General features: G+C 34.0%; 1 protein-coding gene across 1 annotated transcript; it reads left to right on the plus strand.

The window, feature by feature from the left end:
• Positions 1-662: 662 nt before the first annotated feature.
• Positions 663-15,485, plus strand: LOC100378666 (serine palmitoyltransferase 2-like). Its single transcript, XM_002734767.3, has 12 exons — positions 663-851; positions 1,810-1,980; positions 2,490-2,644; positions 4,300-4,445; positions 4,627-4,751; positions 5,016-5,109; positions 10,723-10,828; positions 11,495-11,714; positions 12,242-12,368; positions 13,458-13,593; positions 14,325-14,454; positions 15,033-15,485. The coding sequence occupies exons 1-12, from the start codon at positions 726-728 to the stop codon at positions 15,156-15,158; spliced, it is 1,662 nt and encodes a 553-aa protein (XP_002734813.1). The 5' UTR covers positions 663-725; the 3' UTR covers positions 15,159-15,485.
• Positions 15,486-17,346: the final 1,861 nt, after the last annotated feature.

A 17,346-nucleotide genomic window follows, 5' to 3' on the forward strand; every position in this document is an offset into this window, starting at 1 on the left:
TAGAAAAACCGTCGGGCGAAATAAAAATCCGTTAAATGTAAATAACGGTTGTCAATAAAGCGCCACCTTTTAAAATGTTGAATGACACATACAGGGTATGCTAATTTGAACGGGCGCAGGAAAGTGAACAGCAAGTGAAAGTAGGGAACTGGTATCATATTCTGTGAAATGGTGACCATTACCATTGCTTTCATTTTTGCGTGGGGTGACGTAACCTGGATCTCACCAAACTCGTTAATAGTTTCAGCGAAATTATGTACATGCATCAGGGCGGGTAACTACCATTTTGGGAATAATCTTTATCTTTTGACATGAAACGGGCTTTTTATAATTTGTAATTAAAGGTTGCCAAAGGTAAGTCTGAATATCTGTCAGTTCAATAACACGTTACCCGAGTCACCGTCCCTCAAGTTCACAGGATGATTTGCATGAGCGAGAAATTCGTCTGCTATCATCTTTTTCATCCACTCTTCCGTCACAGAGCTCGAAGGTTAATTTTTTGTACTGTTATATTTCCAAACATTCCGTTCAGCTTTACATGTAAATATTAAATCTGCACACACTACTATTGAGCTTTCATTTCGTATTTAATCACCCCGGCTTCCCTTTCAAAGTACCCCTATAGTTATCACGCATACTACCCCTATATGTCATATAGTCGAGTCCTACGCGGGTAACCCAGCTTGCCAGTACACGACTTGTTCGATAAATAAACAGAAACAGAAATGGCTTTCGACATGCACGTTACGCAAAATGAGAATGGCAATGAGAAAAAACGAAGACGTTGTGTCGACAAAGCTGCCGCAAACGATAAGCGGAATGGTTACGTGAAACAAGGAGGATTTGCCGAGGTAAGTCAATTTCAAGAATTTTTCGCAGACATTCTGTGTGTTTACCGTCGTATGGATTCCACGACACAAGGTGTAAGTACCTGCGTGCAGAGTTGTTTACAAGTGGCACTGTGCCGTAGTGTAGTATCGCACAGGTCGCACTAATTTTCACACACAGCTTAAATACGCTAATATATTATAAACCACTTGTTGCCTTACCGATAAAATTGTATTTTTATTTTATCAAATCCCATTGGTCGGTATGATCGGGTGTGCACCCTGGGTGTGACCATACATCGCCTCACCCAGAACCTCGCCGGGCATGCCATGGGTGGTGTGACCGGACAGGGGTGAGCGAGTTACAAATGCTGCAAGGGAAAGAAATATGCAATGGTTTTAATAGCTACTGGTTACTAGTAAATAGTTCACAGTTGTTCAAAATATCGAGGTTATTGCCCGGTTATTGGCCTACACACAGGCGGTCGTTGTAACGTCTTCTGCTATTGCGTGGATGTGAAGACGTGCGGAGTTGAACACATACCTTCGAATACAGGTTGATCAATAAAGTGGGTCATTAGAACATACTCTGGTTTCACTTACTAAAACCATTTTTATCTCGTAGCTGGCACTAATCTTTTGTTTGTTATTTATTTTTTTACTGTGAGTATTATTTAAGAAATTTGAATTTCATGTAAATAAACAATGTATTTTACACGCGTTGCATACGTCGCTACGAGTCCCACATCGAACAGGACGCAGCACGACGACTGCCGCCCTTTAAACACTTTGGGGGTTGGGGATGGGGTGGTGGCGGTACTGCTAAAGCTTGAATGACTTGTATTTATTTTTCCTTCACACAATATTTAGGTGGCGTGCATTAGGTGTTATCCTTCAGAAAAAAAATTGCACCTTATGAGATTTTGATTTGTTGTATATTAACCCTCACTTATAGATTTATTATTTCCTTATACATCATTAGTTCAAATATACACGAAGAAAAGCAAAGCAGTTCTTTGAAGAAGTTCCAATGATACGTGCTGTTTTTACCTGCCTTTCATACGCATTACTTGTAGTGGTGGGGCATTTAAGGGAGTTCTTGCGAAAGATAGGTGTGGATAAAAATGAAGTCACAAGGGAAAAGGGAAACAAGGTATACAGTGTGATTTGCATTTGAATACTTTGTTATGATTTGTGTACCTGGACATAATAGATTTAGTAGGACAATAAACATGCAGGTTGGTATGTATGTATATATATATATATATAGGACTGTGCATTATAATAGCTGTCATAAAGCTGTGGACACGAGTCTGTAAAATGAAAATGCTGAAAAGTAGTACATTTTTCAATGATGTATTTATATAAATATTATAATTGCAAAATTTCAAAACTGCTATAATTATTGTATATGATTTCACAATAGGAGTAAAAATAGAAAAGAGGCTATAAATAGATATTTGAACATTAGAAGTACACACATAAAGACACAATGGTATGGGAAAATATTAGCATAAATAGATCAGTGAATGTTTGGTAGTCGTTGAAAGTGAAATGACGTTTTTTAGGCCATTGCAGACAAAACAAAAGCCGCATTTATTATTCAAAGCATATTTTCAGTAAATGCGTAACTAACTTGTTCTTATTAAATTCACATGGCAGGGTTTTGTTCCTTTGTATTGCGATTTTGAAAGCTTTTACAACCAAAATCTTTACCGACGTGTGCGTGATTGCTGGAATAGACCAATTTGCAGTACTCCTGGTGCCTGGTTCAATGTTATGGAAAGAGTGTCACCAGACTACAATTGGCATTTAAAGTAAGTTCCCGCCCATCTTATATTTTTTGTCCAAACTGATATTTTTTCAAAAAATGTATACCCAATTGCTTTAACAAGTATCTTAATTCATCATATACTTGTATTTTAACAATTATTATTCATCACTATTAATATTTGATTTTCAAATATTGTGGTCTACTTTAAAACTACTGACATTTCCAACTTCTTCTCTAAAACTTTCATCTATATTGCTTCCTAATTTACCAGACAACTATCGGGGTACTTTGGTTGATTCTCACTTAGTAATTTATATTTATAAATTTTTTTATCTGAATTTGTTTGAATTTTTGACCATTTTGCCAGATACATGTATCATAAATTTTCCTTCCTCTCTATCTTATATTTTGCCACAAAACAAGCAAAACTGTTTCAACTGCCAAGCTACTTGTTAATAAATCTTTTACTTTTTTTGTAATTAACAAATATCTAAATAGGATGACTATAAAAATGCCAGTCATATCAGTTATTTTCATTTTTGTGTTTGACAAAATTCTAAACTCAAACTTTTAATTGCCGCCAGGTTTTTTTTTCAAATTCACTATCGGTTTGCCATCACTAACTTGCTCTAACTTCTAGGTATAGTCTGACAAGTCGATTGAGATTTTAAATTACTGTCATCAACAACCAAAAAGTACTTGGTGCTGTAAATGAAAGGGTGATCGTAATACGTCAGCGTACTTGTAATTGATACCCATGTAGGATTTATCAGATTATTGTTGTTAGTTACAGTGAAGACTTGTGATAAGATACCATGTGATTAAAAACCTTGTAATAACATCATCATAGCTTAGTATAATGACAATTGAATTCACATGGTATCCACACATGCACATACAAAGAACTCATGCACGTACAAAGAACTCATGCACGTACAAAGAACTCATGCACGTACAAAGAACTCATGCACGTACAAAGAACTCATGCACGTACAAAGAACTCATGCACGTACAAAGAACTCATGCACGTACAAAGAACTCATGCACGTACAAAGAACTCATGCATGTACAAAGAACTCATGCACGTACAAAGAACTCATGCACGTACAAAGAACTCATGCACGTACAAAGAACTCATGCACGTACAAAGAACTCATGCATGTACAAAGAACTCATGCACGTACAAAGAACTCGTGCACGTACAAAGAACTCATGCACATACAAAGAACTCATGCACGTACAAAGAACTCATGCACATACAAAGAACTCATGCACGTACAAAGAACTCATGCACGTACCTCAAAGAATGTAATTGATATGTTAAAACTGCACATAAACTAAATTTGCAGATCTCACTTTTTGAAGCAGTATATAATAAATCAACAGACCCAATGAATGCTATTTTAACATCATTGAATATGTCTAGAATGCATGCAAAAAATTAATAATAAAAACAACAGACCTATAATTACCATGTTGGTTCTCCATGTCGGTGAAGTGTTTGTGAAACATTAGGGTGGCCAGTTATCTAAACTTTTAGCCTTAATTGATATAAGAACAGAAATCGGTATTAAACCACTGTTAACAACAAAATGATTGCATTGAATAAATAAGTGATCTGAATTGTGTTGATTGTAATACATTTTAATAACTTAATGTATCAAAATTTATGCTGTTTATATTCTTTTTTACTGGTAGTCTTACTGGTAAATCAAGTCGGTGTATTAACCTTGGGTCGTATAACTATCTGGGTTTTGCCGAAAACTCTGGACCTTGTGCTGAAGCTTCTCTAGAGACTTTAATTAAATATGGTGCCGGAGTGTGCAGCACCAGACAGGAACTTGGTGAGTTTTACAACACGGAACTGATTCTTGATGTTTGTTTTTGTGTCAATGATGTGTATTTGTGACTAAATACTAATATTCATAATTTTATTGTACATATATCGAACCCGTATACGTGTATTCTCATTGAACTGTTGTATTATTTTATCTTTATAAAACATATCTCTTTTTTTTTTGCTAGGCAATCTTGATATCCACATAGAATTGGAAAAACTAGTAGCTCAATTCTTAGGGTTAGAGTCTGCTATGGTATTCGGTATGGGCTTTGCTACTAATGCTTTGAATATCCCAGCCCTTCTTGGCAAGGTGAGATAAACCCATAAATTCACAAACAATTTAAACTTGATGTTTACATTTGTCACAATATAAGACTTATTTGCTGAATTTCATTGTATCTATACATATTTTATGTGGTATCCTAGCAACCACCTGTTGCTATGGTTTTAATGTGGATATTTACTTATTCATGTCTATCTAATGCAAGTGGTATTCTAAACCTTGCAATATCTGAGTAAATATTTGAAAAAAAAAAAAAGATTGGTGCGAGATAATTTAATTTCTTCTTCTCAGGGTTGTCTTATTCTCAGTGATGAATTGAACCATTCTTCTCTGGTATTGGGTTGCCGCCTTTCTGGTGCATTAGTTAAAACTTTTAAGCATGATGGTGAGTATACACTTTTTTTTAACTCCACGATTTGCTCATGTTTTTTTTCCTACAAATTAAATCATCTTGTTTTCTGAAATATATTCATTGACCCACGAAAAATTAATTTTTCATCAGTGAAAGACAAACTAGTGCATCTGAGGTACACATTCTGACAGCATAAATTGAATACTGTGAAATACTTTATTTTAGCTGGAATTAATTTTCGCTGAAAAGGCATTTAGGGTGTTTTGTATGGAATTTATTTTCATTGATTTTTGACGAGTTGAATGTGAAATATAGGGGAAACAAGTATATTCGCTGGATTTTATTTTCACGGAATCATCCTTTCAGCGAAAATAAATTTCAAGCGAAAATAAAGTATTCTACAGTAAGTTGTTTGTACTTATAATACTGTAAAACTATTTATTTTTGCTGACATTTAATTTTTCTATCTTGATGTTTTGAAAATTTTTATTAGGGTTCCAAGTTGATGTACATGTTCACATAGCAGTTTCACTAATCAGCAAAACCTAATGAATAATTAATGTGTTTACAGGAGTTGAATGAATGGTAAAAGTTCATGGGTAATAAAAAAGTTTGTAGAAAGGTCATTTCTGAAATTGATCTATGTCACACCTATTGATACATTAGGGGCGTGTAATTTCATGTTTGCTTGTGTTGGCTACCATTAAAACAAGTCATACAACTTGACTTTTACAATATGGTTTTATTTTTTGCTGCATTATACAAAACCTGGTTAAAAATTATGGTCATCAAAATACATTTCGAAAAATCATTTACCATTGGTTTCTATGGTAGAAAGGACTTTCTCAAAATCATTTACCATTGGTTTCTATGGTAGAAAGGACTTTCTCAAAATCATTTACCATTGGTTTCTATGGTAGAAAGGACTTTCTCAAAATCATTTACCATTGGTTTCTATGGTAGAAAGAACTTTCTCAAAATCATTTACCATTGGTTTCTATGGTAGAAAGGACTTTCTCAAAATCATTTACCATTGGTTTCTATGGTAGAAAGGACTTTCTCAAAATCATTTACCATTGGTTTCTATGGTGGAAAGGACTTTCTCAAAATCATTTACCATTGGTTTCTATGGTAGAAAGGACTTTCTCAAAATCATTTACCATTGGTTTCTATGGTAGAAAGGACTTTCTCAAAATCATTTACCATTGGTTTCTATGGTAGAAAGGACTTTCTCAAAATCATTTACCATTGGTTTCTATGGTAGAAAGGACTTTCTCAAAATCATTTACCATTGGTTTCTATGGTAGAAAAGACTTTCTCAAAATCATTTACCATTGGTTTCTATGGTAGAAAGAACTTTCTCAAAATCATTTACCATTGGTCTCTATGGTAGAAAAGACTTTCTCAAAATCATTTACCATTGGTTTCTATGGTAGAAAAGACTTTCTCAAAATCATTTACCATTGGTTTCTATGGTAGAAAAAACTTTCTCAAAATTTTGTTCAGTTATATGAGCTGAAAAAAAACATACACAGTTATAAAATAGTTATTATGAATTTGGATGAATGATATATATTTAATAAAAAAAATTAATATTGAAAGATGGATTTTTGAATTTTTTACAAACATAAACTGAAAACCTGAAAAGTTTTACAAAATCAATAATACACTTTTGAAAAAAAAAATTTAGCTAAATTTCTAACTCTTTTTCATTAGTTAGAATGCCTCTGAATAACTTGTACCAACTTCAGACATAAATAGTCCCCATCCTGCAATAGAAAAACAAGATTGAAACAAGACTTATCATTGGGAAATTTTCGATTTTCATGAAGAAAAACATTAACATGAATTCCTATGGAAATAGTAAAAAAAGCCCAAAAGTGGACGAATTGTGGCTAAATCAACAATTACCAGTACTATTAAAACACTTTTCAAACAAAAAGAAAATGTAATAATTTGTTCGCTCTCATCAAATTAGAACAATGAAAATGTTTAATTCTCACGAACATTTTAAATGTTATACAGTTAATAAAATCAAATTCTAATGATAAACAGTTAATGAAAACATATATCAATATATTTGTTTTTAATCTGTGTTCATATTGCAACTTAATCTTTCACATTTTTCTATCAAATTGAAATATATATTTTATTATATATATATATATATATTTTTATTATGGAATATTATAAGAAAATTACTGTAAGGGTTTCCCCATCTACATCTGAGATTTGTATGAACTGTTGGCAACTTGGTAAACTACCTTAAGCTGGCTTCTCATGCGTAGCAATGTATAATGTGTATACAATTCAGGTGGAGAAGTATTGTTTCTAAGGGTGGGGTGGGGTGGGGTGGGGTAGGGTGTGGACATGTTTGTTATCACATATCTGTATTTATTATAAGTATTTGGTTGAATTAATACCTTGGGAGGGTTATCATATTAATAATTACATGAAATGACATTTTGGGAGTGGCAGTATGCATTTATTGTGATGACTTTCAATCAGAAGCAAAAGTGCTTCCATGGAACTATTATAATGAAAGTAATCAATATGTAAACATGACCTGGCTTCTGAAGAGCTAAATGCTGAGTAATGCTTATCAGTAGTTTGTTTATGTAACCATAGCAACAATATATCAACTGTCCTTTCCCTATTATCTATAGAATTGTCAGGTACCAAAACAACTGATCATGACTCAGCTAAGCTGGATGTTTGCCAAGTGTAAGAGTCAGGAGGTCAGGAGGTCAGGATTTGCATAACAGAAGACTGACTTGTTATAGATACAGGCACTGATGACTGTACAGTTACTATGCACACACAGCACATAAATGATTCAAAATTCTGTTTTCTTCATATCCAGTAGAAGTAGTCACAATACACAAACATTAAAGCCTGGTTTGTTTTGGTGTGGTGTGGTTTCTTTTGTTAGATATATGTATTATTCGTGGCACCAAATAGCTAAAAACAAACTGAGAAATTGTTTTGTTTATTCACAGGTATGATTATTACTTGCACCTGGTTCAACAGTCAAATTTTGTTGCAGTTTCATAGAAAAAAAACTTGCATAAATTTTATTCTTATTTTTTCAAATATTTTTATCAATTAAGACCTAGCTGTAACCAACAGGAAATTATGACAATTTTGTCCAAACTTGTCAAAAATGGAATTATAGAAAAATACATAAAAAAATCTGGAAAATAATTTGGCGGGAGAAATGATGGAGATCAAAGGTTTAAATGAGTAGGTAGACCAAAGGTTGCTGAGTTAATTGTTTTGATATATAAATACATGTATATATATATAGAGAGAGAGAGAGAGAGAGAGAGAGGAGTCAGTTTTACTTACTGGTAGTACTGTAAAGGGGGTAATTGTTCACTGGGTTTTAATTTAGCTTATTTCGCTGACTGGAAAAATGCGCTAAATTAAAACACAGTGAATATGTAACATTTAGCAGAGAACACATTATCTAAATGATGAAACCGTGAATTAAAAACCCACTGAATATGCCTGAAATGGTAAATCAGTGAAATTTAAACCCAGTGAAAATTAGTCATTTTACAGTATGCTTTAAACTAAAGCAAATAATGGAACAGAATTTGTACCAACTTAATTTACATAAAACTGCAATTTTGGAATTATATATCATACGCGTATTGCTTTTAATAATATAAGATTTCAATGTTTGATTATTCATCTGTCCACAAATGCTTTCTCATTCAGAATAGTAACATCATGGACCTACCAACACGTGTTAACGTTAATAGCTTTAGTCTATATTAGCTTGTTACTGTTGTATTTTTGACTTGCCCAATTAAGATAACCAGCTCTTTTTCCACAGTATATTGTCAAAATCAATTGAGGAGTGTGAACACAATCCAAGACTGTTGTTTTATTGATGGCTACAATCAATAAAAGCATATTACATCAAAACAATTTCACATCGCATGTCAACCGACTCATAAGTTTCTGACGTGAGGAACACAAATCGTTTTATTTTGTCTCAATATGCATTTGGTCTGTTTTGTACTGCATGTAATTGCAGCTTTAATTTAATTGAATACCTGTACATGGCATAAATGATACTAAATTTCATCAGAAACGGCAGCAAAAACTTTCCACATCATTGTAAAAGTCAACTGTTTCCTAACATTGGTTGATGCATTGTATCGCTGACTTCTGTGCACATTGGGGACCTATTATGTACACATCCAGATAATGACATTTCAATTCACAATATGTGAATGTTACAATTAATACAGTGATAGTGATTTGATCAATTGTCAATCTAAAAGCAAAATTCAACAGTTAGTGCTCCTTATGATAACTAAAGATCATAAAACTACGGATACTCTGAATGCACAACTGACTATATGTCTGAATTCTGCATTGGTTTGATCGCCATGGTAGTCTGGTTCCATTACACTTTAGGTTTTCAAAACAACATCACAATTGAAATGTTTAGATGGAATATTATAATCCCAGCTCTTGTAAGTCGATCAATTCATGCAGCTCAAAAACTCTGATCATATTTCATCTAAAGCACACTTATAGTAAGCATTGAGAGCACTTTTGAATATTTACTAGTGGTTAGCAATGACAAAATTTTGCTTGTCAGTTTTGAAAATGAGCTGCCAACATGCTATTTAGTCAGAATATTATTTGAAAGACACTTGTGGGACTCTGTGGAAAAGTTGAATGTCGGACCAGCATGGACAATTAAAATTACCAGTACATGTCAAATACATGTACCGGTAAATATTGCAGTATATATTGGTGCTTTTTTTTGTATGTACTGTCAAGTTGCAGATGGTGGACCTACATGTAAAGTCTTTAGGGCAGTTCATTTTGTCATTCAGACATACTAAACCATTAATAACCATGTTATTTTGTTAATAACTGAATGCATATATATATAAACTTTTATTAATATAAGTATCATAGAAAAATGACTATATGATTTATAGCCTAGAGCTAAATTTAGCAATTAGATAATTAATTTCATGCTGTGTGCTTTTATTAATGACACACTTCACTGTTAAAAATTAACCCTTATCCTGCCAGTCCCATTTACTTTTACATTGACTTCTTAAAAATATTATATAATTTATTTGGTTTGGTTAATGAGAATCTATGATATTCCACTTCGACTGTGTATGCATAACATACTCAAAATATATTGAATATTTTCTCTACTTGAAATCTTTTGATTCAATATTAATATTCTGGCTGTTCATCTATTTGCTATATGAATATTCATAGTAATACCTGAATCACAATTGGTCTCTGCATGATATCGGAAGGGGTGGGGGGGGGGGTAGGGGGTCATGTTCTGTAATCTCTCTGGAATTACTAGTATAAATAATATATTCCACCGATTATAGTACAAAAGTATGCTTAACCTGCCAGTGAACTGTACATAGCATATGCAGATAGAAAAAAAACAGGAAAAACATTTTTAGGGTATTTACACGCCCCAAAAATGTGCTATACACATTTTATGATGGTAAATAATTCTGAAGAAGAAGATGGTATCTCGATGCAATATTCCGCTCAATAAAATAAATGAACACTGGATTAAGAAGAATGCCAGCAAGTACTGAACTGTTTATTTAATATCAAAATGCTTTATTTTTATGTTCATAGATATGAAAAATTTAGAAATTCGGTTACGTCAGTCAATAATTAACGGCCAGCCACGTACTCATAGACCATGGAAAAAAATACTTATAATTGTTGAAGGTGTATACAGGTAAGTCGGGTTTTCACACTTTCTTGCGATGACTGTTTGTATATCGCATGATACACTCATTACACAAAGCATATACTTCAAGACAACTTTTAGATTCATTGGTGTGGACTTTTGCCAATATATGATGGTATATGAAATATGACGTGCAGAATATTATGTACATTGTATTAAATATTGAAATTGATTCAATGTTGCTGATGAAATTCAAACAATGCTCCTCATTGTTTGAATTTCATCACATCATCGTCTGATGAACAACTATAATTGATCTTAGTATGTTGAACCATACGATGATGAACACAAATTTGCATTTTTCAAACGTGGATTTGGGTCGGGACTATTTTGTGAATTTATGAAGAAAAGAAGGACACTGGTGGAGAAAAGGTTAAAATAAATTAAAAAAAGTTGCTTTGGAACTTCTGGAAATGATCCAAGTGAACAATGGCTAAACACTTTCTTTAATGTGCAGCAGTTGTTACACCATGATGGGTCCCATGCAACATATACATTGTTCAATTTTGAATATGCTCTGTTCCCAACGACTGACACTTTTAGAAACCCTACACACTCATTATGGTTAATAACAAGTGTGTTGTTAATTTGTGACCTCCGACACAAGTACAGTATCTAATGTAGATTTTATACTAATCAAACTTTTGTTTTCAGTATGGAAGGTTCTATTGCCATTTTACCTGAATTAGTGAGACTGAAGAAGAAATATAATGCATATCTTTATCTGGATGAAGCACACAGTATTGGAGCTTTGGGTCCAAATGGACGAGGTGTTGTAGACTATTATGGGATGGATCCCAGGGATGTGGATATAATGATGGGAACATTTACAAAGAGTTTTGGAGCAGCTGGCGGGTATATTGCAGGTACTAAGGTAAGGTATACTGTCTTATTATTAGTATTAAAAGTATATGAATTTAAGATTGTTTATGTTTGGTTTTACAGAGCAGCATTTGTTACAAATGACGTCACTAAGCAATATGTAAATTAATTATACCGGTATATTCATGATGTTTGTTTGGATCATAAATGCATGTTTGTTTACGTAGTCAAATTGTGCACTTCATTTGTGTTTGTTACAGGCGGTTAGAGTGAATGTGACCTTGTCAGCTGTTCACGCCACATGAGTAACGTTGTGTTAGTCTACATCTGTATTGACAATATTGCGTGAATGTTGCAGTGAGTGAGTTTGCCAAACCTGCGAGTACTTGAACTTAAAAATTCGGCAGCCAGCATGGTGTGTTTTGCATGGTACGTCCTACGCAGACATCATTGTAGTGGAATGTCGGCGTAATTTGCATAAACTGAGAGTTACCCCACTCCACGTGACCGGCTCTCTACCAATCAGCTTGAGATACTAGAATATGAAAGATGACAATATGATTTATTTTACTGTTTCAGGAATTGATAGCACATTTAAAATTTCGTTCTCACAGTTCGGTTTATGCTACCTCTATGTCGCCACCAGTGGCACAACAGATAATATCAAGCATGAAAAGCATCATGGGATTGGACGGAACTAATACAGGTAAATAATACCTAAACAAACTTTTGTTGGGCTTGTGTTGTGTTAATCAAGTTTTCATTAATGTTTATGATCAAGTTGGTATATTTTATTTCTGTACTTTATGTTGATTTGCATCGTCAGACATATACACAGGTCACAGAGTTTAAAATACAAGGATTTGTTTATGGTGAGCTTTTTTTAAAATGTAATGGTATATACATACTAAAATCACAATGTTTTGTCTGGCTATTATTATGTAAATTGAAACGTACCTCAATCCTATGAATTGGAAATTTGTTTTTCATATGGGTAATTTTGCCTGAAAGCCTGAATTCAGCGACAAAAAGTGCCCTTGCCAGTCAAGCCTAGCATCTTTGATCGGTAATTTTTTATACTTACTATTCATTTAATAATGATAATGTTCGCAAAATTGTTTTTTGGTTATTTATTTTTTTTATCATAAATTTCTATATGTGTTGCATCTCTTAAAGATGCAGTAGATACTAAAGAGTACGACTTCTTTGTCATATTTTTATGATGATAATTATTACCTCCAAAATTATGTTGTTCATGTCAATTACTGATTCATAATACCTGAATTCGGCCAGAACTGTTTTGTCATTGTGATCAAGTTCAATGTGATGTCCTCATTAATTTTAACTGAGAGATAATCATATGCATTGTGATCAGACATGTACCATTTCAGTTCTCAACTTTTCAAAGTACTGGCAAATTAGATTTGTAAAGAACAAACAGTCCAAATTTTAATTATGATGCAAAATAACAAGACCTGTTTGGGTCTGACAGTACTATCTCAAGATTAGTTACTTCTATGCCCATCATGATTGAAATTGAAAAGAACAATATTAAACAACAGAATGAATTTCAGTGCTTTTTTAGGCTTCAATCAATCAATCCTCATTGAGTAGATCAAAATACATCTTTCGTTGCTTAAGCAAAAAAAGCAAATTGTGGAAGGATGTCTAATTACATGCATACCTTTTATGCAAATCTGTATAAACTGGTCACTTTCAGCATCGAATCTGTCTGGTAGCTATTATAGACCTCATACGATACATATGTAATTGTTTTATTTTAATCTCACCTTAGGTAGTCAACGACTTCAACGGTTAGCATGGAATACTCGGTATTTCCGTCGACGATTACATGAAATGGGTTTTATTGTATATGGAAACGATGACTCACCAGTGGTGCCGTTGCTGATATACCTGCCATCCAAAGTCGTGTAAGTAATAAGTGAGCAGAATCTCATCAACATTTTTGTGTTAAAAATAAGATTATGTATTCTTGTGATATTTACAGTATGCAGAGAAAATTACAAAATAAGCTGAAAAATTGTGTGATAGACGTTACACAAAAAATCCAGTAAAATTGTTTTGTTAATCAGTATGAAATTCTCGTATCCAGTAATAAACATAGCATAAGTATTACAACCTTGCCCATTGAATTTTGGATTTTGATAAATTTTATCTGACTGGTGGTCATTTTCATCAAATCAAATACGTCAGCAGTTGTTTCTCAGATATGCCCGAGTCGATATTATTCAACGTGGCATGAACATATTAAACACATGGTATGTCACTAATGGACAAGTGTCCATACCCATTTTCTCAGATGTGCTTTGAATGATTTTGGTGATGTAAGTACAAAAAAACTTGGTATAAACAACACACGTTTCATTTTGTTATTTGATACAAAACGTCCAACTCTTTTATGTGTGGATTGTACACTTTTGTACAGAATGATCCTATTTCTAGATGGTGTCACTTTGACTGAAAAAAAAAATCGATAAGGTGCCATTTGAAGTAACACCATAATTTTAACATTCTGAATACTCCCAACAGTTATTATAATCTATGTGCATCTTTTGATCTCCAATACTTATACAGGACGGGGACTATGACAATAAATATGATATTTTTGATATCTAAACAAATCTTTTATCAATGTTATCAGAGCTTTTTGTCGAGAATGTTTGAAAAGGAAGCTTGGAGTTGTGGTGGTTGGGTTCCCAGCAACATCAATCATAGGAGGGAGAGCCAGATTTTGTATGTCTGCCTCGCATACCAAAGAAATGCTTGATACGGTTAGTATTATGTCATAGTTCTCGCTATTACACTCCCATGCCTTGTGGGATTTTAATCAATGCTAAATTTGTTATTAGTGATGTTAAATGCATTGTGTTTATAATTAGTATATTATTTGCCTGGTATGCCATGACTTTTACTATGTATTACGAGGTCATTACTTGTGTGTTATTAGTCACTTGTATTAACCGACTGTACATCAGGCACAGTCAGCTGGCATACAAGTGATATGAAATAAATACGATTAATTTACAAATAATTTTTCAGATTCCTACAAATTGGGGATAATTTTGTTATCACATGATCAACTCTGATTGTCAACTTGTATGTGAACGAGTTATCTAAGTATGACTGTGAATGTACATTACATTGCCGATAGGTTTTTAATAATCTGCAAAAATAAAAACGAAAAACATGAAAAAATACTTACAAATATAACAAGACCAATACATCTACCAAACACCAATCAATCCTTGCTTTTTCAGTCATGATGCACACATGCAAAACATAAACAAGTGGATCCTCCCATTGGTTAACACTGTATAATTAATTGCTTTGATTTGGTACATAATTCTAGGCCTTGGATGTGATCAAAGAAGTGGAAACAATACTGCAATTAAAATATTCCAAACTGCCGATAGAGAAAAAGACAGAACTGACAGAGCAAGATTTAGAAGAATTACCACCTTGTACCAATGTTTAACCAAGTTTCAACTTGCGTACAGTGCATTGATAATACAACATAGCTTTAAATATTTTTGTACAAGACTAATATATACCCAGCAAACATTGCTACAAATGTATAAATATAAATACGCGGTTTTTCACACATGTACCCCAATAGCGGAATGCTGGGATTCAACCTCAAGTTAATTTTAACCCACTGTTGAAAAACGTGTGGACAGACTAAGCACAGATTGGTTTAGGTCAGACTGAAAGGGCTGGTCTGAGTTGTGTGTTTAACAATGCATTCTATCCAATGGTAGGTCACTGAATTACATGTATATCACTGCGTTGTGTGTTTAACAATGCATCCTATCCAATGGTAGGTCACTGAATTACATGTATATCACTGCGTTGTGTGTTTAACAATGCATCCTACCCAATGGTAGGTCACTGAATTACATGTATATCACTGAGTTGTGTGTTTAACAATGCATCCTATCCAATGGTAGGTCACTGAATTACATGTATATCACTGCGTTGTGTGTTTAACAATGCATCCTATCCAATGGTAGGTCACTGAATTACATGTATATCACTGCGTTGTGTGTTTAACAATGCATCCTACCCAATGGTAGGTCACTGAATTACATGTATATCACTGAGTTGTGTGTTTAACAATGCATCCTATCCAATGGTAGGTCACTGAATTACATGTATATCACTGCGTTGTGTGTTTAACAATGCATCCTACCCAATGGTAGGTCACTGAATTACATGTATATCACTGCGTTGTGTATTTAACAATGCATCCTATCCAATGGTAGGTCACTGAATTACATGTATATCACTGCGTTGTGTGTTTAACAATGCATCCTACCCAATGGTAGGTCACTGAATTACATGTATATCACTGAGTTGTGTGTTTAACAATGCATCCTATCCAATGGTAGGTCACTGAATTACATGTATATCACTGAGTTGTGCGTTTAACAATGCATCCTATCCAATGGTAGGTCACTGAATTACATGTATATCACTGAGTTGTGTGTTTAACAATGCATCCTACCCAATGGTAGGTCACTGAATTACATGTATATCACTGCGTTGTGTGTTTAACAATGCATCCTACCCAATGGTAGGTCACTGAATTACATGTATATCACTGCGTTGTGTGTTTAACAATGCATCCTATCCAATGGTAGGTCACTGAATTACATGTATATCACTGCGTTGTGTGTTTAACAATGCATCCTACCCAATGGTAGGTCACTGAATTACATGTATATCACTGCGTTGTGTGTTTAACAATGCATCCTACCCAATGGTAGGTCACTGAATTACATGTATATCACTGCGTTGTGTGTTTAACAATGCATCCTACCCAATGGTAGGTCACTGAATTACATGTATATCACTGCGTTGTGTGTTTAACAATGCATCCTGTCCAATGGTAGGTCACTGAATTACATGTATATCACTGCGTTGTGTGTTTAACAATGCATCCTACCCAATGGTAGGTCACTGAATTACATGTATATCACTGCGTTGTGTGTTTAACAATGCATCCTACCCAATGGTAGGTCACTGAATTACATGTATATCACTGCGTTGTGTGTTTAACAATGCATCCTGTCCAATGGTAGGTCACTGAATTACATGTATATCACTGCGTTGTGTGTTTAACAATGCATCCTACCCAATGGTAGGTCACTGAATTACATGTATATCACTGCGTTGTGTGTTTAACAATGCATCCTACCCAATGGTAGGTCACTGAATTACATGTATATCACTGCGTTGTGTGTTTAACAATGCATCCTGTCCAATGGTAGGTCACTGAATTACATGTATATCACTGCGTTGTGTGTTTAACAATGCATCCTACCCAATGGTAGGTCACTGAATTACATGTATATCACTGCGTTGTGTGTTTAACAATGCATCCTACCCAATGGTAGGTCACTGAATTACATGTATATCACTGCGTTGTGCGTTTAACAATGCATCCTACCCAATGGTAGGTCACTGAATTACATGTATATCACTGCGTTGTGTGTTTAACAATGCATCCTGTCCAATGGTAGGTCACTGAATTACATGTATATCACTGCGTTGTGTGTTTAACAATGCATCCTATCCAATGGTAGGTCACTGAATTACATGTATATCACTGCGTTGTGTGTTTAACAATGCATCCTACCCAATGGTAGGTCACTGAATTACAT

Source organism: Saccoglossus kowalevskii, chromosome 2 (assembly GCF_978046115.1).
Source record: "Saccoglossus kowalevskii chromosome 2, keSacKowa6.1, whole genome shotgun sequence".
Classification (NCBI taxonomy): Eukaryota; Metazoa; Hemichordata; class Enteropneusta; family Harrimaniidae; genus Saccoglossus; species Saccoglossus kowalevskii.